The 26,250-nt window shown below is 40.4% G+C and overlaps 1 protein-coding gene across 1 annotated transcript in view; it reads left to right on the plus strand.

The window, feature by feature from the left end:
- Positions 1-1,165: 1,165 nt before the first annotated feature.
- klc1a (kinesin light chain 1a) overlaps positions 1,166-26,250 on the plus strand; it is a 39,411-nt gene continuing 14,326 nt past the window's right edge. Inside the window, 14 exon segments of the mRNA XM_018676071.2 lie at positions 1,166-1,322; positions 3,281-3,548; positions 5,669-5,899; positions 6,472-6,550; positions 12,683-12,911; positions 13,521-13,608; positions 16,924-17,025; positions 20,349-20,522; positions 20,989-21,088; positions 21,351-21,403; positions 21,943-22,010; positions 22,310-22,418; positions 23,827-23,880; positions 23,882-23,989. Coding sequence (XP_018531587.2) covers positions 3,282-3,548; positions 5,669-5,899; positions 6,472-6,550; positions 12,683-12,911; positions 13,521-13,608; positions 16,924-17,025; positions 20,349-20,522; positions 20,989-21,088; positions 21,351-21,403; positions 21,943-22,010; positions 22,310-22,418; positions 23,827-23,880; positions 23,882-23,989 — 1,662 coding nt within the window. The 5' untranslated portion in view covers positions 1,166-1,322; position 3,281.

The raw sequence follows: 26,250 nt of genomic DNA on the forward strand, positions 1-26,250 counted from the left end.
ATATGAAGGAAACACTGGTATTAATTTATATTATGAGCATTTTCCTAATTAATTGGTAGATTACAGGCCTCAGCAGTAGGTTATTCCAGCTTCACAAGCTCTTACTATCAGAGCACTCTCTGTTCTCTGCAATATCATTTAACAACTCCACTGTTGAAGTTTCTCTCAGATATGACTGTTATTATTACAGTATTTAGAAGTATAGACCTGAAACGAACCATTTCATGCTCTAAATCTGAATATTCACTCCTCTTCTTTGTTTTCCATGTCAGTTTTACAGACTAAATGATCAACTTATTATTCCAAAAAATACAATTTCAATTAATTAATGATTAAAATAGCCGTTAGTTGCAGCCCATAAATTAGTATTATCCAAAGAAACTTTCTTTTTAAAGCTGAATTAGTTGGTCTATTGATTAGTCATTCAGTCCACAGGAAATTAACCAGCTTTATAATCAATTCATTGTTTAAGTAATTTTTGAGCTCAAATGCAAAATATTACCTAGTTCCAGCTTCAGTGTGAGGATTTGCTGCTTTTCTTATATATATAATTGTTAGATGCAGCTGTAATTACAGGTGCAACAACAGACTTGTAACCAGATGAAAAATGCTTTTTAGGTACAATTTAAGTACATTGCCAAAAGGACCACATACAATATAATTTAACACTGTAAGTTTAAGTACAGGCTGTATTTATGTTCCTCCTCATGCCCTTAAAAAGAACTGAAGGTTATTTGTGAGTAATAATAGACAAAACCAGTGAGGAGGAGACTGTTCTCCACCATCCATAATGACAATAGTCATTAGTTTCACCCCATTGTCTTTATCTGGAGGCATTCATGAGAAGGTAATTACATTATTCAAGTGTCATTTGGACCTGATGTAGAATTAGAAATGGAACATAAACACAAACAAACCATGCATAATTTTGCTTTACAAGCCTTATGGCTGTTTGTAAATAACACATTTGGAATAGCTTTTCTGCATAATGTAGCTGTTTCAAGTTAATGTCGGTGAAAATCCCCCCCGGTGCTGCTCAGTGCTGCTCACCTGGAGCTGCTGTTTTCCACCTCCTCCTTCCCACAGCGTCAGCTTCCTGCTCTGCTGTCAGCTGATAGGCTGCAGGCCGGTTGCTGAGTCACATGGAGCGATCAGGGCTGCAGCCCTTCCTCCGTCTGCCTTGTCTGCTCAGGGCGATCCTCAGCTTATTGTGTGTTTTTTTTTTCTTCTTCTGCCCACACTTGAACTGAAATGTGAAATCTGAGGCAGCTCAGGACAAGTCTGCCGTCTTCACCTGGTACCGTAGCAGCTTTTATACCGAGGTGGGCATTGGACACAACATCAAGGACAAGACTCACTGTTCGTTCAGTCACACCCAGGAGTTTCATTTCTGTATTTTCCACAGAGACATGCAGTGAAACATAACTTCAGCCAGTGTTTCTGTAATTATTCAGCTGTGTGAGAGTGTTTGCAGCTTCAGTCTGGTGTGCTCGTGGAGATTTATTAGGCAGCTCGCTACAAGTGCTGCCAAAGCGCTCAGTCATAATCCTCTTAAGTGTGTGTGTGTGTGTGTGTGTGTGTGTGTGTGTGTGTAATGAATACAAAACGAAGAAAGTCAGGATGGAGTGTGAAGGAGCGCACAGGGAGCGAGTGAGGGACAATGTCAAAGAACAAATATTAACTTGCAGTGTTTTTGCTAATAGTAATATCATCCGTTTTATCTCCTGCACATGATAGTGTGATACAGTACTTCCTTAATCACCAAGGCTCATTCAAGATCTGATTATGTGCTATGACTGCATTATGGCAGCACTAAGAAGCTGATGACTAATGGCAGATATTGTAATCATGAATGTGAATGTTTAGGGTGGGTAACTGCAGTGGAGGATTAATGTACCAGACTAAAACTGAATTATTTCACCTCATTTTAAAGATTTGTGTCTTATTTCAGTTGTTTTCAGTCGAGCCAGAAACTGGTGAAGCTAATAAATGCTGTTTTTTGGGTGTAAATGATTGATAGGGACAAAAACAGTGGAAAGGGTGTGGTATTGATAAGAACATTGTACCCTGCCAACTACGAACAGCTGCTGCAGTGTAATCCAATGGGCATTTACCTACATGAAAGTACATCCACTACAGTGCTTGGTTGCCACTGACTCACTCAGATTGTTATTATCAGTGTTTGACAACAAAAATACTACCAGACTCCATTGAGAAACAGGAATTTTACAGAGCAGAACACAGGAGCCTCCAACTGTTTGTTTATGTTGTCTTGTAGTACTTGTGTAGAGGATCTGACGCTCCACAGTCAATAAAACAAATATATAGTACAGCAGTGATGTACAGTAATGTTGCTCGTCATGTAATCTGAAATGTTTTCTACCAGTTCCTCTCAGAGTTTTCCTGTTTGACAGTCCTCACCTCATCTCTGTTGTTATCTTCAAACCACACACAGCCGACAAAGCCTCAGATCAGGATTTGACCTGTCAGCAGGCAGCAAGGTTTAAGTCCCTGTTTTTCTTAAAGCTTCATAAGTGATGACTCCTCAGTTTTTTTTAGAGCACCTCAAACAGCATTTTACAAACACTGCTGCATTTAACCTGTGTTTATCCTGCTTTTTCTGCCGTGACGCCGTGTACTGGGCTTTTCACACACAGCAGGTGGTTCACCTTGAATTTTAGAGAGAAGCAAGAACATTCCTTATTGCATTCTCTCAACCCGAACCACCCAGACCTCCTGAACCAGGAGCCGTCCTGTCACAAACACACTTTCATTTAAGTTAGTGTTGTTTGGCCTGGCTGTAAAAGGCTGCTAACTGCAGATGAACTCAAATCTGTTGCTCTGTAAAGTGACTTTCCCCTTTTTCCTGGTGGTCCTCTCTGATCTTTTTATAGCTGTTACAGTTGCAAACGTTCACCCTGATTAAACCTTTGTTGCGTTAAATGTAATTTGTTTTTCTGTCAGGACTAAACAAGCGTAGAAGTCATAAGACGAGTGGATGCTAATGTCATGGGTGTTTAGATGACAACAAGCTGCTTTTAGTTTCCTTGATTTGGTCTAAATTTAGAGAATAATTTGCTCTCCTGCATTCAATACAGTCTCTTATTTTTGTACTCTTTAAGGTTTTTGAGGACATCCAAGCCAAATGAATTTTATACAGCCTGTACACAATGTTTACTGAATTTTCTTGGTTTGAATTGTCTGACGGTCTAACTGCATTATGATATAAATATATCTTTATGATGTTGACCTTTTTCTTTCCTCTGCTGAAAAACTGCAGGATGCGTGAGGACATGTCCACCATGGTGTGCGTGAAGGAGGAGGAGGACCCTGGGGAGAAACTGTCCCAGGATGAGATCATCTCCCGGACCAAGCAGGTGATCCAGGGGCTGGAGGCCCTGAAGCAGGAGCACCACTCCATCCTGGAAGGCCTGCTGGGTACGCTGCGATGCCTGAAGCAGGACGAGGAGGGCGTCCTGGTGGAGGAGAAGTCCCACATGATCCGCAAGTCCCTGGAGATGCTGGAGCTCGGGCTGAGCGAGGCACAGGTACGAACCTACAGCTCTCCACAAACTGGGAAGTTGGCTGGCTGTGGTACTGATATATTAATATTATTAATATTTTATTTGGTTTTTAATAATGAATAATAATCAATGCACATTTAAAAGCAGAGAAATAAAAACAAACAAGAAGTTAGCAGCAGTAGCATTTAAGATTCTTTTAAAGTTTAAGGCCATTAAATGTTTTTATTCATGACAGATGTTACATTTTTAAATGCTTAAAGACCCACAGGATTTAACCTTGCATATTTAAATATAGAAATAAATTCAGTTGTTCTTTGGTCCATTTTTGTCCTCATTTTTTAACCATCTGTATGTTTGGCCCAGTTCTCCACATAGAGCCACCTGCTCTTGTGATTTTCCCTGAAGGTAACATGATTCAGGAAGTACCATAAACAAATAATACTGATGATGCTAAGCTAAAGCAGACCTGGGAATATTCAGGGAAGAATCATTATAATATATTAAAAGCCATCAAAAGTAGTTATGTCAGGTTTTATTTAAGATGTGTGAAGGGTTTTGTTTCATGTAATGCAAAGAAGTTCATTTCTTCATTGATATTTTACTAATTTATAAGTGATTTTGCACCTAATAGTAGAGAAATGTGCATATCATTATGATTGATTTACAACATATTCCCCAGCCTTAACATGCATGCAGCTATTTAACATGTAATAATTGTTGTGGTGTAATTTGAAATGTCTAAGATGAATAGAGGATTCCTGTGAGAATCAAACATCTCAGCACAGATTTAACTGCTTTTTATTGTTGAAGGGTGTGTACCAGAGAAGTATTTTTACTTGTTCATCTGAAATGCTGCATGTAAACATTTTGACTAAACCAGGGTTTTGTTTTTTTTTTGTTTTTTAATGACCGATGACGACCACAGGATGTGACACAGATGTTCAGACAGTGGTTGTTGGTTTTGACATTTCTGGCTCATCCTTTAGTCAAAAAGTGAAACTCAGGATTTAACTCAGAAAGTTTCCTCTGGTGTATCATCTCTACACCTGCAACAGATAAGGTTGCAGGTTTTGTTGCTGGGGCTTTTTGACAGTTATTTATTTTTTTTTTTAGCACACAGATTTATCACCTACTGTTGGGTCAAAATCATACCAGGCATAAAACGTCGCTGGGCTGACTCATATCATACGGATGAAAATATTTTTCAAGCAGGCTCCAATAGAGGGGTTGCAGGTGTGGATACATGCATGAGTTATATGTATGTAAGACTTCAAAAAGAAACTAGAAACCCTTTGAAAAAATGCTGCTGGTGCCGACTGGTCTTCATCTGACAGCAATTTGTCCTGTTGTAGAAATACACATTACAACAGACCAGGAAATAAAGCATGCTCACAGACTGTTTTCAGTTGACAGTGATATACGACAGAAAAAAGCAGCAAATCATCTCATTTGAGAGGCTGGAATCAGAGAATATCTGGCTTTTTCTGTCCATCGCCTAATCGTCTCAGCTGTTATGTTCTCTGAGGACTGTTGGGAGAACACAAGCATTTCTAAAATCCCCCTAAAGAAAGAGAGCAGTTCAGAACATTCTAAAAATGCAGATTTGCAGAGAAACTTTAAATCGGTTGGTTGCGTCACTGCTCAGTTGGCAAACACTGGCCTATGAGTCAGAGATGAGTCACTGTTGATGCTTTAGTCCCTCATCTCCTTCTCCCAGCAGGCTTCATCTAATAAATATACAATACACCACTGTGATATCTACCTCCAGATATTTGCTGCAGTTGTGGTGAAGTACAGTCTGATTCATATTTTTCCGCATCATTTTTCATGCTCTAATGTCTCTGCACCTCAGACTCTGTCTAATTACACTCCTCCCAGATTTTCACCTTAGACCATATGCTATTAGGTGGATGCTTTTCCCCAAACTGCCTCACAGTAGCATTAGTGTACATATATTTAGTTCTGGTGGGGAATGTTCTCTTCTCCCAGGCAGTTTTATGATCCTACTTTACACATGATGCTGCTGCTGAATCTCTCACTATATCTCATTATATTTAGACGTTGCAGTATAATTTGTGTTGATGAACATTGTAGGACTCTGATTGACTCTGGTGTTTCAAAGAACCCCTCTCCTCCTCACCCAGGTGATGATGGCGCTGTCGAGTCACCTGAGCTCGGTGGAGTCGGAGAAGCAGAAGCTGCGAGCTCAGGTGCGTCGGCTCTGCCAGGAGAACCAGTGGCTGAGGGACGAGCTGGCCGGGACGCAGCAGAAACTGCAGAAGAGCGAGCAGAGCGTGGCCCAGCTGGAGGAGGAGAAGAAGCACCTGGAGTTCATGAACCAGCTGAAGAAGTATGACGAGGACCTGTCCCCATCTGTGAGTCCTCAGGTTCTTCAGGTTTCAAATCATAGAAACTCCAGAGTGAGGAGGGGGGATACTCTGTTGCAGTATCAAGAATTCCTGTAACTCCACTTTCTGTAAATCAAAGAAACAGCCAAAATGTGCTCAAGTGGTTAATTAATAGTTCTGACTGCAGCTGGGCTTCATCAGTCACTGTGAGCGTCTTCTAGTTTAATTATTTGTGTAAAGTATCTGATTGAGCTCAGGTTTTTTTTTTTGTTTGTGTAGCTCCCATTCCTTTGAAAGCTGCTGCACCCTCTCTCTCACTGATTCCTGATATTTTTGGCTTTTTTTAGTCACTTTCCTAAACACTTTATCAGCAGCAGAGACGAATGAAAGCTATCAATATAAATGATCTCAAGTACTTTAAGTGCTTTGAAATATACCGGACTGGATCCAGAGAACAGAACGACTGCATCAGCAGATAAGTTTGTAATGTTCTTTTGTGGATTTAGAAAACATTGAGTCACTTCATGCATAATCTCTCCTCCTTTTTCCACCTCTGTCTTTGCTCTCCTTCTCTCTTTCTTCACTCGCTCCCTTCTCAGGAGGAGAAGGACTCCGAGTCCAGTAAAGAGACTCTGGACGATCTTTTCCCGGATGACCAGGATGACCAAGCCCCAGGCAGTAAGTGTCCCACCTTCGTCATCTTCCCTTCACTCCTGAGCTTTTTCAAACCTGGACCCAGATATGAAACACTGTTCCTGGCCTTCGCATGTAGATTTAAGATGCAGTCACAAACCTGAAGCAGTCTCCTGATCCAGATTACTTAACAAATCTCTGTAATAAGATGAGAATAAACGCAAACATCATCAAGAATCTTTCTGAAAATTGCTTAAGTACGTGTCTATAATGTATATAAACTGCTTTCACAGCACTAATACCCTGCAGTTTAAGGCTGTGACTGATGATGTGCAGTTTTTTTTCTTCCCCTGATGGTTGCTGCAATTTTGAAAATGTCACTGCTGTAAAATTGATTCCTCGTCTGGGAACAAAACTTAAATCTTTGGACCAGCAACACCCCTGTAATACACCAAAGTCTGGTCAGTAGCTGTCCCCAGAGTCAGAGTATATCACATAATATATGGTGGTGAGTTTCTCCTGCCATTCACTGCTTTCCTGCACTTTTCTTAAGCCTTATAAATCTCTATCTCTTCATCTCGCTGTACTTACACTCGCTCCCTCACGCAGGCACGACCCAGTTTTTCTTTGCTCCGGCTCTTCACGCCCACCCTTTCCCTCAGTGTTTGAAGGGGTGGTCTTTCAATAGCTCAGTAACCCAGACAGTAAAGCTGTGTTGGCTGTAAAGGCCCATTAGTCAGGACCTAGTTCAGCCTGGAGGGAGGCCAAATGGAGGAAAAAACATCTATGTGTTACATAGTTCCAGGATTTCTACTGTTTTTCTTGTGTGTGTGTGGCTGTAGTGAGGTGAAATAATGTTTGGCAAAAGACCACAGAGGTGTTGTTATGAATGCTTTAAGTCTAAGAAACACAATTCTGATACTTCAACCTGTTTGGATTATATCTAATTTAGTCCCACTAGGAGAGCTACAGCACTTACTTGGCAGAAATATACCGTATCTTTAAGCGGCCAACGAGCTTCTGGTCTCCACAAAACTGCCAACAATTTGTCCTGTAACTTGGCATTGATAGTGTTGTTTAAACCCTTTTTGCACCAAGGTGATTCCCATTTGGCTCCTGGCATCAGTTTGTCAGCCAGTTTAAACTGCTGACAAAATGGACAACAGACTGGTTCAGGCTCTGTCAGAGCCAGACTCCAGACTCTGTGCACTCCTTGAAACTGTTTTATTTAAATTTATCTTTAAGGACACATTTGAGGAAAGAAATGTACTTTTTTTTAAATTTCTTGGCAGTATGAGGTCCAGTCAGTTTGATTTCAACTTGACGTTGTGGTTGGTAGATATAATTTTCCTAATTAGTGCATACAGTATAAACATTTAAACAATAATTCTGGCTTTATTCTATATTTTTCCTGTTATCCACAAATCCCACAAAAGGACCAGAATCCATTAATGAATTGAACCTGTGGATCTAAAGCCTGATATATCTTATTCCTCTGTGCCGCAGAGCATCACATATTGTTGTAAAAGCTATTAAAAACACATCAGCGAGCCTCACTGTAATGACACGGACATCGTCAGTACCATGAACACACACACACTGTAGTTTATTTTTTTAATCGCTCCCACATACAACATCCTGCTGCCCCAAATACTCAGTAGAGCGTCAAATGTGGATTAATCCGCAGCTGGAAATAGTCCCCAACAAATGCGCAGTTTTCTCCCATTTGAGTAACACTTTCTTAAAATTACACTCCCCAGCTGTTTTAAGGAAATTACTGAGGGGTTTTTAAAAAATGAAACTGCACATTTATAACCTGTTTTTAAAGAATTGCTCCACATTAATGTAGAATATCAGCAGCTGTCTTCTTTTTAAGAGGTAGAAAGATCAATAAACAATCTGTTACGCATTAGCAGCACATTTTAGGTTCTAACTGAAGAAATGAAATTTCACATTTATTCCTAACATTACAGGGTTTGTCGTCTGTGTGTTTTTGCTCTATAAGGAAACTGACTTTTTCAGATTTTTTTTGTGTAAACTTCATAATGTGGTCGGCGGTAACTCCCCTTTCTTACAGCGTTTCGTGGGTGTAATTTTAGGGTGTGATCCAGGCTTCTGTGTTTTGGCCCGGAGTTATGATTGTGGTGCAGGTTGTAGAGCGAAGGAAGCAGAGCAGGTTGTTTTGGGGGGGAAATACTGTGTCAAATTAAAGGACTGCATTTTTTTTATAGATGGAAAAACTGGCTTCATTACTCTGCTTTTCAGCGTTTTCCCAAGCAGCAGCAGTGGTGGAGGTGGTGGAGGCCTTTCCTGTGTTGAGCAGCGCTGCTAAATGAATTATGACTGGACAGGAGAGACAGAGTTTAATAACATATAGCTGTGAGAGAGGAATTGGCTTTGGGAATAAGGGGAGCAGAAAATTGACTTTCAACAGCATAAATCTCAATAAAAAGGGGTGTCACTTTAGAGGTCAATACTGCATAATGATTTAAAAAAAATTATGTGACATTTCTCTCCTGAGTTATTAAGATGATAATGTCACTGTAAAGGGTATATGTCAATAAGTCCTGAAACTGCAAACAGAGGAAGTGGATGAACAAAAAAAAATACTAAGACAGATTTAAATCTTTATTCTGTTTATTTTGTTGAGGTTTTATACCAAAAATAGGACAATAAGGTGGCAAAAATAAGCATTTGTTACAAATAAACATCCATTTTAAACAACTAATTATACATTTAAAAAGCCTTTATATGACAGATTAGCAGAATTTTCACCAGTATTTCATAATACATTTGAAATCAACTTGTTTACAGTTATATAGTTCTTTAAAAATGAGCAGTAGTGAGATTTGAAACAAACACAATAAAAAAAAATCATGTTGTTCTTGTACAAGTAAATAGAACAGAGCACATAGAGTAATTCAGTAATTACACACCCACACCCTTTCACACATAAACACTTCACATTGTTACTGTCTAACTCCTGCACACACCCACACCAGTGCTTACAGTCAACACAACCAAGTGGCTACATTTGCGGATGTTATATACAAAACTTAATGGACTGAAAATGAAAAAACTGACGAGTGTTAGCCTGGAGGTTAGTGAAGCTGCACTTTATTGGTTTTCAAATTACTGTGGGAAAAGGAATGATCCTAATCCCTCCCCTTCATCTCAGCATCAAATATAGGTTTGGAAAATAAATCAAGAACAGGTGAGCAGACACAAACTTTTTGCTGTGTTTGGATCTGCTTCCAGCAAAATACTCTCTGTCTGAATACGCTATGTCGCTAACGAATCTCTTACCTTTTATCTCTCCTGAGATGTTGAAGACACACAGTTAACGTTAGCAGCTTAAATATAGTTAAAATGACCAATGAAGCAGATGGTAGATCATATCAGCTGTAGCTAATTAATGTTAATCGTGTAACAGCTCCACTGAAGTCTGTTGGTTGATGTGCTCTCTCCAGAGCTGACTGGACTCTGCCAAAGATTGTTTATGAGTGAAAAGATGCATCACTCTGTAATGTCTCAACAGAGTGTAGACATCAAGAAGTTTTGTATAAAATCAGTTTGTTCCAGCTGTTATTTCCCCGTGTCAGAACAATCTGTATCAATCAATAATCAACATCCTCTGCTGCTCAGCTTAGTTTTAGTTTGGAGCTACAGGTTGTCAACATTAATTAGGCTAGCTTAATGCTAATGTTAATTAATTTAGTAGCTGCCACTGAAACCCTGCAGTATTTCTGGCTTCTCTTCTCAACAGCTGATCACAAACAACTTTAGTTTCTTGCAAATTAGAAAGCAAAACTTAATGAGATTTAATAAGTGGATCTGAAAGGATTCAGATTTAATAAGTGGATTTGATACTTGCTTTCAAACCCCAGCCCTAATGAACAGGATGGAGGGAAAGAATGGAGAGAAAACTGTAGGCAGCCAGGCAGAGAGAGAGAGAGAGATGTGTTTAGGTGCATGGAGAAGGAACACATCATCAAATGCAGTTTCCAGTGGCATTAATCCTCTCAGAGTGAAACGGAGCTGCTCTGTGTGTGTGTGTGTGTGTGTGTGTGTGTGTGTGTGTGTGTGTGTGTGTGTGTGTGTGTGTGTGAGAGAGAGAGAGAGAGAGAGAGAGGGGGATGCTGGGTAAACGCTGGAGTAGATGAGATGTCTCTCCTCCTCAAGCTTATTCAGGCTGTCTGAAAAGCTTTTGGGGGTTTTGGTAAATTGCCGTCAGCAGGAAGGAGATAATTGTGATGACAGCTCTGCCTTTATTTAAATTGGCCTGAGGCTCACACACGATGATTTTTCTGTACAAATATTTACATTTCAGTCATTTAGCGAACGCTGTTATCCACAGTGAGTTAGTGAATGAGCTTGTTAAAATGTAGTGTCCTGTTACTGTTAATGAATTGGACAAATTGGCTCCAGTTTCATGTGAACCTGATGTGTTTATTGGAGGGTTTATTCCAGTGATTTAGTGTCGCAGATTTAACACAGACTGGTGACTATACTCTAAAAAGTACATACAGTACACTGAATATCTTTGAGTCTTTGGACTGCTAAATCTTCTTTACTTCATAAATTATTTTAGAAATAATTACTGGATTCATCTATGTTTACTAAATATGGTGATAAGTAAGTAAATATATGGAGTTGGGAGCTGTTTTTTGTTGTTACTAGATAAATGTGAATCTGTGAAACAAAGGAAGCTATCAGGATATCTGCAGGTCTTGAAATGTAAGTTAAAAGAAAATTAAATTGTTCAATAGTTTTTAAAAAATATAATACTTTGATATATTTCATCTATTCTCATATATGTCCCAAAAGAAGCAGCAAATCTTCTGAAAAATGACTGAAACAATTAAAAACTTTCCAATTTTCTTTTTATGGATGAATCAACAAATCACTGCAAAGCTCAAAAGCATTGATTCTTTTTAATTGGTTACTCCATCCATCCATTCTGCTGCTTATCCAGGTCACATGAATTTAATTAGTTACACTGTCAGGAATTATGGCTGAGAAACACTAAAAATGTGACATCAGTGAGTAATTGTAGTACAGATCGTCCCTACTAGTTTTCTATCATACTGTCATGCTTTGGCCATAAAACATGTATTAAATTTGAAGTAATAATTTTTATATTTTTCTGCTGAACTGTCAACATCTCACTCTGCTGTGAGCATAGGTGGAAACGTAGAAACACCTGGTATCACTTGGTGTCCAGACGTTTCACTGTGGTCAGTCTCATTACTGCAGTGGGCGGCTCCCTCTTGAAATGCCGCGAGCTCTCCTTCAGAGTAAATATAGAGCTGCCTTTAATAAGAAACTCAATCAGGTGGTTTCCTGACCTCTCGCTCAGACACACATTCATACATTCTTACACACACACTCACACAGAGACAGACAGACAGCCAGCATGTCATGAGAGACATTCCAGTCATGTCCTCCTGACCCGGTTAACACACAGAAACCGCCACATTTGCTGTGCATTGTAGCAGAATGAGGACATTGTTTATGAGTGAATAATCTTGTTTGTGGTGTGTATGTTAACAGCCGGCCTGTGTTTGTTTGTTGTGGTTTCTCTTTTGACCCATTTGTAGGAAATTAAATATCTATTGGTTTCAAACGATTCTGTAAAGCTGCGGTAATACAATATGTTGGTATTTAACTTTAACTATTTTTAAACCATATGGGCGTATTTTTAACAGTGCAGGTGTCAGATTGCTGAAGTGTCATTTTATTGTTTCACATCATCTCATAGAAAAACCACAACATTAAGTCAAGCCAATAGAAAGTCAAAGATAAGTACGTAGATATAAAACAGCTCAAATGATTAATCCGTCAGTCAAACAACAGAAATATGAGTTTTTTAAGCACAAACAACAAACATTACTTATTTCTAACCTCTCAGTTATCAGGATTTGGAGTTTCTCTTTATTTGATGTGATAATAAATCAAATATCTTTAGGTTTTTGATAAAATGAGAATATTTTTGGACAAACTAGGCAAATTATCAAGTCATGCTCTTAAGCTGTAATAAATAATTTTTGATGGAACAAAAGACAAATTGATTATTTCTAAATAATAATAAGAAGATTGATTGATTTTGTCAGTGTAGGTTTGTGCCATGTTGTTTAACCTTCTCCATCTTTTCCATTTTCCTCTTTGCGTCTCCAGTCCAGCCGGCTCACGGCAGCGCTGCAGCAGCTGCTGCCCAGCAGGGCGGCTACGAGATCCCGGCCCGTCTGAGGACCCTCCACAACCTGGTGATCCAGTACGCCTCCCAGGGCAGGTATGAGGTGGCTGTGCCTCTCTGCAAACAGGCCCTGGAGGACCTGGAGAAGACATCTGGACACGACCACCCAGATGTGGCCACCATGCTCAATATCCTAGCCCTGGTTTACAGGTCAGTCTCTCAGATCCAGTATGTTGGTTGATATAAACACATTAAGAAGGTTTAGGGTTAGATTACCATGCAAAGTAGTTTTCCAAGAGAGAAAGATGCATTAATGAGAGTGGTATGTTGTCTTTTCTGTCACCCTCACAACACGGTGGCATGTCCCTTGAAGCTGTTGGGTGACCGGCCTCCGAATGAGAGCTGGATTCCTCTCTACGTCAGAAGCAAACACAGCCCTAAGATTTACAGTACAGTAACAGAACGAGGCGAGTGTTAATTTACCGGGCCAAGAGGAAAAGAACAAAAGACTGACACACAAGAGCTGGACAAGTATTTTACAGGGTTGTTCCCATGTTTTTACCTCCACAAATCTTATCGGTTGAATGGTGAGCTCAGGCTTTTGATTTGGTTACCCTGAAAGAACGAGAGACTGCTGCACCGACTGTGGGAACTTCTCCAGGAGCTATTTCAGCCATGTCACCTGAAAATAATGGGCTGTTAGTGGAAATCGTCAACATAGTTTATGTTTCCTCTCCTTGTCTTGCCTGCTTGTCTGTCAGTCTGTCCATCTGTGTCTGTGTCTTTTCTGTCTGACTCTTGTTTGTTTCTGTCTGTCAGGGATCAGAACAAATACAAGGAGGCAGCCAACCTGCTGAATGACGCTCTGGCTATCAGGGAGAAGACTCTGGGCAGAGACCACCCAGCTGTGAGTACATCTCTCTCTGCATCACACCAAACTTACTCAGTTTTGTTCCCGTTTTCTTGCACTGAACGTTCAAAAATAGTTTTTGTATCTATCCGAATTAAAGAGATGTATTATTCTGTATCTTAGTTCAACTTAATTGTTTCCAAGAGAACATTGTCCTTGCAAAAAATAAGCAGAAATACTTAATAAAAGTTCAGGAATAAAGTTGCATTTTAATTACTTAATCTATCTGTACAACAACATTAAATAAATAGTTTGGCATCTTAGGAATCATGCTGATTTTCTTTCAAAGAGTAGGATGAGAAGATGATGCCACTGTCATATCTGTGGGGTAAATGGAAAGCTACAGCAATAAGGCAGTTAGCTTAGCTTAGCATAAAGACTAGAAACAGGTAGAAGTAGCTAGCCTGGCTGCTATCTATCTAAAATCGATAAAAATGATTTGTAAAAGTTGTTGCTGGCTGTAGCTTCATATTTACTGTACAGAACTTTCTCTCTCTCTCAGCAAGTGTATTTCCTGAATTATTTCTTTGATATAAAGAGCGACAGCAATAGATTCCTGGCTATCACGTGATAAACACCTAAATCCTGAGCTGTGGCAGTTAATTGGAAAAGAAAATAAGATTTCTTCACCTTGTTAGTCTGCCGCCATCTATTTTCTCATACTGTCATTACCGTCTAGTCTTTGCTCTGTAGCTATTTTTGGCTGCTGCATTGTCCCTGTGTCCCCTCAGGGATCAATAACATTAATTTAAAAATATTTTCCCAGCTCCCCTTCAGGTATAACACATATAACAACACAGACAGTCCTAATAACAGTGCAGCCAAAATACAGTTTGAATTATAGCTTTGTGACATGTGTTGTTATTGAAGATGAAATACAAAATAAAGTCTGATTTATTTAAGATTTATATAAATCAGACTTTTCATGCAGGTGTTTTTATTCATAAGAGATGTTGTAATGGTCACCATAAAAAAACATTTTCAGCCTTTTCTAAATTCACTGATATACACTGATACATAAGATAGCATTGTGCATTCGTCTACACTAAGATAAATATATGAATTATCAATTTCTTCTTTTAACTTTAATTTATTAGGATCCTGTTTCTTCCCTGGGTCCAAATCACACCATATTAACAACAACGCCAGCTCACAACCAGACAGAAAAAAACAAACAAATACATGTAATAATAGATAAATAAACAGCACAACAAATAGCTTAATTAGCAAAGACTAATAAGACGCCTGTAAATAAATCCAGATAATGATGGTTTTTAAGGCTTTTCCAGTAGAAGTGTTGGTCATATTCAGGCTCACATACATTATACATTTTAAATTACATCTCTCTCAAACTCAGTTACACGTCTCCTCAAACACGGCTGTATTTGTCTGAGACTGTGATGATCAGAGTGAACACACATGGTTTCATTAATAATTGACTGAGGCCTGTTCTCAGATCCATTAACCTCTGTCCGTCAGTGTGACTGTAAACACAACAGCAGGTCGACTAACTGTGTTAACCCCAGCAGGCTGCTTCTGTCTCCACTGTCTGGACCGCCATCACTCTCCACTTTGTGACGCTGAGGTTAGCCCTCCGCATTCCTCCCCCCTCCCACCTCCACCCTCTCATCCTCTCATCCTGCCACCAGGGTCTGATCCTTCTTTTCCACAAGGAAGTGATTTTTTCGGTGATTTGTCACTCAGAAGAAATCGTAGTTTTTTAATGATTCACGATTTCCATATTTTTCTCTCCTTGAATCCAGTTCTTCCTCTTATTCCCAATCTTTTTAATCTCTCGTTCTTTTCTGCTTTACTTTCTTTTTGTTCTTTTGTACTGATAACTTTTAAATATGAACTGGCTCCAAATAAATTAGGGCCAGATATTTGTTGAGGAACATCATCTTTAATTTGGCTAATTAATTCCTAAGTCAAGTTTGAACTTGCTGGGCTTCCATCTGCGATTATGCACGTACCAATACATCATGTTTACATAATTTCGTACCAAGCGGTCTGGAGCTTTGCCAGTCAGGGAGCGGGTGAAGATACGTGACTCGGCGTGATGACTCGGCGTGATGACTCAGGGCGATGAAAACTGGTTCTGGGGAATGTGGATCGTCAAATTCGTCTGAAGCATGTGTGAAAGGTGGAGCTGTCGAGCTCGCCTGTAGACTCCATAGTCTCTCCAGGCTTAGAGTACATGAGGGTCAGAGACAAGAAGGCCCTGATTGTGGTTTCTGCCTACGCATCAAACAGCCTCAAGTATCCGACTCTTGAGTCTCAGAGTGGAGAGGGTGCCACATGGGGAGTCCGTGGATCTGCTGGGCTGTGACACAGAAACCAGATTTATGAGGCGACAACTACTTTGTATCTGTAAACGTTCCTCTGAATGGAGCCAGTGTAGGAGGCTCTGACTAAACATTTAACCAGGCACAAGTTTTGCTGCAGTGCAACACAACCTCATCTGGCAAAGCCCTGTGTTAGCCAATCAAATAGAGCGGTGCCAACCCTGAAGTTAGCATCACCCTGGTTCCATGTTTTTTTAAAATATTCTGACGTATTTTATGTCACAGAATAAAACTTGAAAATGTCTCGAGCTTAAAACCAAAGACATTTAACTAAAAATCCATTGACTTTGGGACGAGGGAACAGGAAGTGCTAAAATGCTAACTTACTTCTGGGTTTTAGGATTCATTCCTGCACCACTCAAAAGCAAATTTACCAGTTTTCCTGGTAGATTAGATAGATTATTTTATAACATTTATGCCATATTTCTCCTGTTTACCATACAGTTATTGTGACAGTTGCAGAAGTGATACCTTTTCAAGAGTTGTAAAGTCCTGTCTGAGTGTTGGATGCATTTCCTTTTAATTTCAGTCCCTCTCCTTTTCCTCTTACTCTCTGCTCTCCACCACTTCATTGTCCTGAATGATTTCCCCCACCTCACCCCCTCTCTGACCTTCCTCCCTCCTGCCCTCGCTCTCAGTCCACATGGCCACCAGATCCTGGTCTGAATCAGAGATCAGAGGTGACCTCCGGGCGCCTCTGTAGTCTCCTTCCTCCTGAGTGCACGTGTTGGAGATTCATCATGTGGCTGATTGGGATCAAATTACAGCCCCACCAAAATCAGCTTACTGCACGTTCTCTTTCCTCCTTACCAATTACTCCCTCACCAGATCAATGGCACTGTGCTGCTGTGGCGGAGTCTTGCGGTTGCACACACACACACACACACACACTGCACGTATGGGTGAAGATGATGATTGAGACTTGAGAAGTGTTTTAGATTAATAAATGTGTTTGTGTATCTGTCAGGTGGCTGCCACCCTCAATAACCTGGCTGTCCTGTACGGGAAGAGAGGGAAGTACAAGGAAGCAGAGCCGCTGTGCAAGAGAGCGCTGGAGATCAGAGAAAAGGTGGGTCAAAGGTCGTCAAACACAGTGATTAAATAAATTCAGTAGTAGTGAAATAAGTCTTAACAGAGCATGACTAAGCTGCTGTTTCTCCAAAACTTTCACTTTCAAAGAAAAGTTTATTCTCAGACAAACTCTGTGTCTTATTTAGAAGTCAAACACTAAACTGTACGCTGAAGATTTCTGTCAAGTTGCTTCCCATGAGTCACTGGTTGAACAGCAGCAGAATGAGGGACAAATGCTTTTTAAAAGTATAAGATCAGGCGAAACTCTAGAAACCACATCCTTGACATAATTCTCTCTAAATCAAGAATCTGATTGAGCTGTTGAGGCTGTAATTAGATACTCTAACTTTAACAAACTGGGCACAAACACACAGAACAACCCGACAACAACAAAACCAAAAGCTTCTGAATCTATAAAACATATTTGACTCTACAACGTATTCAGTGTTTCAGTCGTTATCCTGTCGTTAACATGTACATGTCGTCCATTTCTCTCGACACTGTTACTCTTGAGTTCATATACTATCAGTCAATTTTCAGCCATTCCTCTTCTCATTTCCCCAAAACTGCAACAATACATACATTTAAAATTTAAACATAATGGAATTAAGTCAACCTTAAATTTAAGGTGGAACAACTAACTAATAAATCGACTAGTCGTTCCATCTCTACAAAAAAATCTACTGCAGACAGTCACTCTCTTTTCTAAGCTTTAGGCCGTTCCTGCTTCCATTTATCAGCGTCTTTGTATCATTTTATGCATCATAGTGCAGCTTTACATTCAGGGAGACCTTCATTATTTTGTCTCTTCTCTAGTTTGATGCTGACAAAGGTGCTGCTCAGCAATCCTGAAAGTGCAGAGGACACTTTCTATTCACTGCTCTGTGTCTGTCCTCGGCTCTTTCGTTCACCCTCTCCCTCCTGAATGAAACATCAGCTTTGGTTATGCTACTTAAACTGAGATGATAATGCTCTCGCCGCTGAGTTTTCTTGCAGAGGAGGGGCGGGGGAAGGTGGCTGTGGCAGAGCTGCTGAATCAGAAGGATTCGTTCTTTCCTGCAGTTTTTTCTTTTTATAGAAGCTCAGGGAAAGCTCAGCTTCTCACTGAGTTTGGTGTGTGTCAGATGCAGTGGAGGTTTAGGAATGGATGCATAAGATGCTACTGAAGCTTTTCATGATATGGTCGTCATATGATCTGATTCTGTGCCCAGAATGACTGAAGAGGTTTTTCAAACTCTAAATCCTCATGTTAAATTAAATACAAACCCACAGAATCTTTAAAACGGATTAGTATCTTAATTTCTGCAGATTAGACATTGACGTCAGGGCTTTTATCTGTGAGAGCTAATAGTCCTTCAGACTGTGTTTGTTGATGTTTTATCCAACTAATGATCTTTTTAATTCTTAATCAATCTGATCATTTTTTGTATTGTTTTGTCTTTTAAAATGTTGGAAAATTGAAAAAACCCATAGAAACCTGTAGGTGTTTACTGTTCTAAAGAAAAGTGGTTAATCGTCACATTTATGTTTGATAAATGACTGAAACAATTAATCAACTGACAAAATAGTTGGCAATGAATTGTTTGAGTTCTATTTAAATCAAAGGGGCAATAAATAAATATATATATATATATATCAAAGCATACAATTACCATATATAAAGTGGCAGTGGTCAAATCTGATTTTAATATTGATCAGTGCGTGATCAGACTGTCCTAAAAACAGGTGGTTTTCTGTGCCTGAGGTAGAAACTAAAGCCCTGATCTGCTGCTAGCTGCTGACTTCGATTGTTTAAATGTGCAGATATCTCTCAGAGGGATAGGCATAAAATCAAATCCCTGAATTGCTCAAAAATTCCCACGTTCAATAAATATTTTGGTAGAACACGGGTTCAGTCAGTTCACTGTAAAGCACGGGCTTTTTCTGCTTATTTTAGATGCAGGTTGGGTTTCTAAGAGCTTCCCAGAAGCCACCACAGACTGCAGCACTTTTGGTATTTGCAGACATGGCATCCATCAATAAACACGATCAATTCCTTCGCGACCCGGACCTTGCCGTGGCGTGTGGCTCACGGCAATCCTTTTTCAGCTAACGATGTTTACAGGAAAGCTGTCAGACGTGTTATTCTGTGGAGGAGGAGGAGGAGGAGGAGTGAATACTGTAGGTGTAGCAGCACCGCTCGGATAGCTCTGCACCATCCTGGAGATCAGAGACACCGAGAGGCTGTCAGTGTCCCAACAGGGAGGTGAACGCTCAGTAAGGGTTTGATCTCAGACCTCCCACAGATTCATATCGCAGTAAACTGAAGCCAAATAGCGAGTTGTACCTTTACCTTTTACTCTTTAACTTACATTATTACCCAGTGTGGTTTTCTTCCTCAGCTTCCTCTGTTCACATCCCCTTTGTTTTTTTAATGACGTGGTTTCTCAGTGAGCAGCAGACTGTGTCGACTTTCTCTGACTTCATCTCTCTTTTCTTTTTTTTACTTTCACTCCTCCATCATATCTGAGTCTCTTTTACTTCCTGACACTTCTTTTTCTGTGTCTTTTCTCTCTTTTCTGGTCAGCCAGACTCAGATGAAACCCTCGCTGCAGTTTTCTAGGTCTGGCCACAAGTCTCTAATGATCTGTCTTTTTCACGCTCCCTACACTCGACTCTAATGGCTTTAAGCCTTTTCAGCGCACAGGAAAAGCTTACACTGCTTTCATATCCACATTAATGCAAACATGTTCACTTTTAAATCTTTTTTTCCATGGTTCTGCTTCTTTTGGTCCTGATGTGTTTATCTACAGTACTCAGCTTTTCCTTTATCAAAACAGGTCAATAGTCCACCAGTGTGGCACAGGTCCATGCTGTGAGATATCCAGTGTATGGAGATCAGAAATCAGGTTGGGTTGGAGCACTAACTCTGGTGTAGTAGCGAGTAGTGTAAGGGTCAAACCTAAACAAACATTTCCAGTAGCCAACATATTGGCAAACATATTTGTCCTCGTGGAAATCCAAAATTACAACAGTAGACACGAGGTTAAAAACTGGTGCACATTTGAACTTGAGGATAAATGATAGAGTACAGACACTTCTCAGTCTTACAACTTAAATCAGGATTTTCTTAGCATAGAAACTTTACAGCTTTTTTTTTTAAAGCTACATGAACAGATTCACCAGCACCTGGTTCCGGTCTGGTGATAATGTCTCACCCTGGATAAGAGCTGTCAACCAAATGGCACACACCAGACACAGGTCGTTGTCTAAAACTCATTTCGTTTGATGTAGCGAGTGGTGTTGTTTTAACCCCCCCGGTCTCCTTGTTTCCTGTCCCAGGTGCTGGGGAAGGACCACCCAGATGTGGCCAAGCAGCTGAACAACCTGGCCCTGCTGTGTCAGAACCAGGGCAAGTACGAGGAGGTGGAGTACTACTACATGAGAGCGCTGGAGATCTACCAGACCAAACTGGGCCCCGACGACCCCAACGTGGCCAAGACCAAGAACAACCTGGTGAGAGGGATGGAGTCTGGGCGGGAGCAGTATATCACTGATGGAGGAACAATAAGATCAAGGACGTATTTGTACCGTTATCACTGTAAACCATGCCCTTTTTATAGAGAGCAGGGCTGTTTCAGCTCTCTGTTCCCTCAGAAAGGTCAGCACTGTCAAGTTTAGCTTGAGACAAACATTTTTTTTTTTGATATCACGTTGTTTTAAATGCTGGTGTGATCGTGCCAGATGAGAATCAACTGAAATGCTGTTCTGAATAGTTTTTCTTCCTGTTTTGATCACAATCATTTTTGTTTTTGCATCATCTTGTCTGTTACAGTAGTTACTTAATCATAGTTGTGGAAGAGAAATTTGCAATTAAAAATATTTGTTGTTTAAATATATAGAACAACCTCTGACTTTTCTCAGGATGTATCATTTTCAGCGTCACACTGACTCTTAATGTTTGCTCGTCTGTGTTTTTCAGGCGTCCTGTTACCTGAAGCAGGGCAAGTTCAAGCAGGCCGAGACTCTCTATAAAGAAATCCTCACTCGCGCTCATGAGAGGGAGTTTGGCTCCGTTGACGGTACGATTCTCACACACTTTCACATTTTAAACTGTGCAGTCAGTATCCTGTTACAACACAAACAAACAGATTTATCCTTGTTTCATAATCCCTGCTGTTCTCTTCCTCTAATGTAAAGGTTAATATTTTCAGGCTGCTGTTATCATTTCAGTGGCTGTAAACAAAAATGACCTTTCAGCTGAAAACCCTTCAAGCTTCATAAAAACGTCCTCTTTCCTGCAGAGTGAAGTTTGTCACAGCTGATTTTTGTTTTTCTCTGCAGATGAGAACAAACCAATCTGGATGCACGCTGAGGAGCGAGAGGAACAAAGCAAGGTGAGAGTCTGCAGCTGCTGATATTTCCCAAATCATTTATACCCACATTTTGTCTGTTTAATGTTCCCAAAGCCTTATAATTACTTAAAGAAATAACAGACCTTACCAGCTGAATACTAGTAAAATCAGGACACAGAAATCCGATAACGAAACACTGACAGCAGCATTAAACTACTCTGACAGTTTTATGATCTTATTTAAGATGGAACAGGAAGGATTGACTTTACAAAGAGCTGGATTAGCAGATTAAGTCTCGGTAATAACCATTCACTGCTGGTGATGGTGTGAGTCCCCGACTTTCCCAACTAGGAGTCACAGTTTAAAGGGTTTAGTTGTTCAGGGGAAGGAATCCTGACCCGACTGTAATCCCACCACTAAATACCTTCATTTAATCTTTGATGGTATTAAAAAACCCTCCAGTGGTGAAAGGGCTTAATTTACATCCTTTACAGCACGAGTCAGTTTTTATGTAAAGTACATGTTGATTTCTTAAAGCACGTTTCTCTGAAATCGATGACTGTGAGTTATTTGTCTTACAGGGGAAGCAGAAGGACGGCTCACCCTTTGGAGAATATGGCGGCTGGTACAAAGCCTGTAAAGTCGACAGGTCAGTTTGGAGGAAAGAAGAAGACACTCAAACATGTTTAAATGTTTCTTTACAGCAAGAGGTTCCTAAATAATAAAAGCAACAATACTGAGATAACTTATACTGCACCTGAGGTGAAAGAACAAGTCTCTGAGTCTCTCTCTCCTTGTTTTGTGACTAAAAGTTGAAAACAAAACAGACTAATTTAAATTCAGGTGTTTATTTGTCGAGTAAATGTGATATAATATCAGTGTAAATCTCTTCTTTCACCAAAGTACTTCTCAGAGATGATGAGGTATTTCTTCTTCTTGTTTTCACAGCCCCACAGTGACCACCACCCTGAAGAACCTGGGCGCCCTCTACAGGCGGCAGGGCAAGTTCGAGGCGGCGGAGACTCTGGAGGAAGCTGCCATGCGTTCCAGAAAGCAGGTGTGGTCTCTGGATGATGTGACTAATAACACGGGATCGCTACCTGGGGTTTTAGATTAGACGTCACTGTGGCGTGTTACAGAGGCAGAGACAGCAGCAGAGGACTGTTGCTGGTTACCAGTACTCAGATGAAATGGGTCAGCTCGGCGTTTACGGCAGAAAATGTGCGTTCTGGTGTAAAATTAGGGCTGAGATGGTTCTCTCTCAGGATGCTGCAGAGCCTGGAGTGCAGCTTTTTAACTGCCTCTGGTGGTTTGTTACTTATGAGACTTAATGGAGTCTCCTGTGGAGATAAGAAGTGGGAGGCAGTGGTGAAGCCCTGCAGCTTTTATCCGGAATTAAAATTTTCCTTCCAGGATTTAATGTCAAGTATCTCACACACACACACACACACACACACACGATACTGCACCAAGTATTAAAACTGGATTCCTGCGGTGCTGCTGTAGTAACAGCTGTAGAGGGAAATTACATTTTGGTAATTAAAGTAATTAAATTTTAAATACTGTACCTGTACAGTAGCTGTGGTGGCGTTAAAGAGAAGATAGCTTTTACAAATGTGTCTGCATCTTTTGTAAGAAGATGGTTTCATAATGATTTACCTTTTAAAAATGTCAGAAACATTTAAAGAACAATATCAGAAGGAGAAAGGGTTCATAAAGGTAAAATAACAGCTCTACAGTTTGTTGTCCTGTTGCCCTGTGTTTTTCCCTTCTTGAATAATTTATTCGTCAGACAGGGTTATAGGAAACAGTCTGTGCATCGGTCTGCACTGTGGTGAAACAGTATCGTTTGTCTAAGTTTAATTATTCCAGACGCTGCTTGACTTTGCCAGGTTGTTCCTGAAGATCAGAATATGTAATTCTCAGATTGGTGACTGTGTTTTTTAATTAAACTGGGTTTTTAATTGTCTTTTTTAGCTTCATATTTGAAACCCTTACATGGTAGTTCAACTTTTGGGAACTTATTCACGTCTTCCTGAGAGTTAGATGAGAATATTATAATAATAATCTTACCGTAGACAGAGACTGGACAGAACAACTCGACAGTAAACGACAAACGACAGGGTTTTTCAGGCTGTGTCTCTTTCTCTGGAGGAAAAAATCAGTGTGTGATGCCTTAAAGGAAACAGCTGAGATTTGCTGAGTAATTTCTCACTGCTGGTGTCAGATGTAAAGAGTGTGTGTGCCAGGACGTGGGTTCATTGCAGCAGGTGGTAGGAGTCTATAGCTTTAATATTAATTGGATTGAATGAATTGGTACCTGCTGTTGTCAGCTGTTCAGTGTCACTCTAGCTGCAGGTGGGAAAGGTGCTGAGCTTCTGCTTTAAGTGGATTAGTTGAACTGGCATTTATTGCTGCCTCATGTGTTATCTGTGTGTATCTGTGTGTGTGTGTGTGTTTGTCAGGGTCTGGACAATGTGCACAAGCAGCGCGTGGCTGAGGTCCTGAGCGAGCCGGAGGCCCGCTGAGAAGCAGCGGAGCCGCGAGAGCCTGACCTCCGACACGGTGAAGTACGAGAGCGGGCCGGACGGTGGCGAGGAAGTGAGTATGAGCGTGGAGTGGAACGGGGTAAGTACAGTACACAGCCCTCGACACTTTAACTGAGAGTCCTCAGACCAGGGAGACTGACATGTTTACGTGACACACAGCCTGTATCTTTGTGGACAGAAGCCACGAACACGAGTCTTGTTGAATGTGTAACTTAAATACACTGGAAGAGAAAGTGGAACAAAAAGCTCTTATCAGCAGGAGTCAGTCAGGTGAAGGTTTGGAACAAACGCCTATAAACTTTGATCTTTCTTTGCTTTCACAACTTATGTTATACCAATCATTTTTATTTTTTGTGAAGCACTTTATATGCTTGTTTTGAAAAGCTTATTATTATGTTTTTTTAATTTAAGAGCATCTACTGCCTTTATTCACGTTCCTTTGTCTCCGTGATGCTGATGTTATGAAATTTTATAACAGTGAGACACCAGAAAATTTTCAGTCAGTTTACAATAGAGCTGTAGAGCAACTCTTCAGGAGCAATAAAAGAGTCTGAAACTAATTATTTATCGTTAGAAGGAGAAGTGCGATGATATCTGACTGTAGTTGTTGTTTTCTTGCCTAAATTCACTGTTTTCCTTTGTCTGTACGATCAAGATAAAATCTGGGGTTGTTCAGTTTGAGTAGACGTCTCTATATGATGGAAGTTTAAATCTTGATCAGTGGCTTCTGTCTGAAAGATACATGGAGGTTGTTATTAATCCTAATCAGGCTTTTGTCTCAGTATAAATCCTGTTAAAATGTTAAAGAACCATTTTGTACTGTGCTACACTGATAATGCTGATTGACTGTCACAGTCACTCTACTCTCCTCCTGTAGCTGCTGCTTGTATTCACTGTTACACTGACTTTGATTAATAAGACCAAGTGAAAAGCTGCTGAGGCGCTCACTTGGCTGGATCTGAACCGTCTGACATTAGGTGCTTCAGTCGTAGTGTTTTACATTTACATAGAGCTGTGGTCGTAATAAAAACTCTTCTCCACTAAACTTCTCTCTCTGCAGAGCTTTTATAACTAACTCTGAGTCTTAAAAGCTGCTTCCACAGCAGCACAGGCCTCTGTTTACACATGTTGTCACCACCCACCTAACTCTCTCTGCTGCAGAGCCACATTTCTAATCTGCAGTATTTTCCAGTGACTGCAGTGGCGCAACATGTAGATGTAGGGTCGCTGTAGGCCGCTCACCATCACCATCTTATTTCTAAAAGGCTGCTGCTGCTGCTTCTGCCGCTCAGAGCTCACATAGCAACAGTAGTCAAAGCCCTCACCCCTGAACAACCAATCAGCAGTCTCCTCCCATTGTGGTGTGAGACACATCGACGTCTATATTCACTGTGTCCTGTCAGTCAGTTATTAGCACACAGCCTCCTGCAGACAATCTCACATCACCAGCTGATCTCTGGACCTATTTATATCAGGAGAGCTGCCGGTCTCCTCTGGAAAGAGCTTTAGCTGGAAGTACATTTTAATAACTGAGTTTTAGGTTTTATTGGATCAAACGGTAAATGAATTTATGGCTGAAATATCAACAAAATAGCAGAGTTAAACCGCTCGTCGTTACCTGCACATACAGTTCAACTCTTTGTGTGATTGTGCAGAAAGTTTGAAGTTAATAACTAATTAAAAACTGCAACATGAGTCTTTGTGCAGTCGTCTGCTGAATGTGGATTTGAACTCGTTCAACACTCAGTCACCTGACTGCTTTCTCCTCACGCAGCCATTTGACAGTGATGAGACGTCACCAAAACAAAAATACCACTAAAGTTATTCTCTTCAAATTTTCTGCAGAATCTCTCAGATAGATGAAGTGTATGTGCAGGAAACCAGAGCTGTTTAACTCTTCTCCTTCTACCTCACCAATTTATTGATCAGCCCTGTTCTATATATAGATTAGTGCTTATGTATAGAGGAGTGTGTATGGATAATTAATATATTACAATGAAACATAATGTGGACAATGATATAAATGTAACGTGAATATCATGAAGAAAAAGCGTCATCACTGTGTGTTGCGGTTGTTTAATATTACAGGTTACTACAACCTCACCTCACTTAAATTAAAAGGATAAAAACAGGGTTTTCGGAGAGTTTACGCTCCACTGCTCTCCTGCAGATGTCAGACTACATTTTGCCTTTCAACCTGTCAGAGAAATCATCACTTCCACTTCAGCTCTCTCCACAGGCAGGTGTGAAAACCCATTTCTTTCTCACATAAATACGTCCTCAGACGAGCGACCGTGACTCATCAGTCTGTTCATCTGACTCAACATGGGCTCTGTACTG

The sequence above is a fragment of the Lates calcarifer genome, linkage group LG19 (assembly GCF_001640805.2).
Source record: "Lates calcarifer isolate ASB-BC8 linkage group LG19, TLL_Latcal_v3, whole genome shotgun sequence".
In the NCBI taxonomy this organism is placed as follows: Eukaryota; Metazoa; Chordata; class Actinopteri; family Centropomidae; genus Lates; species Lates calcarifer.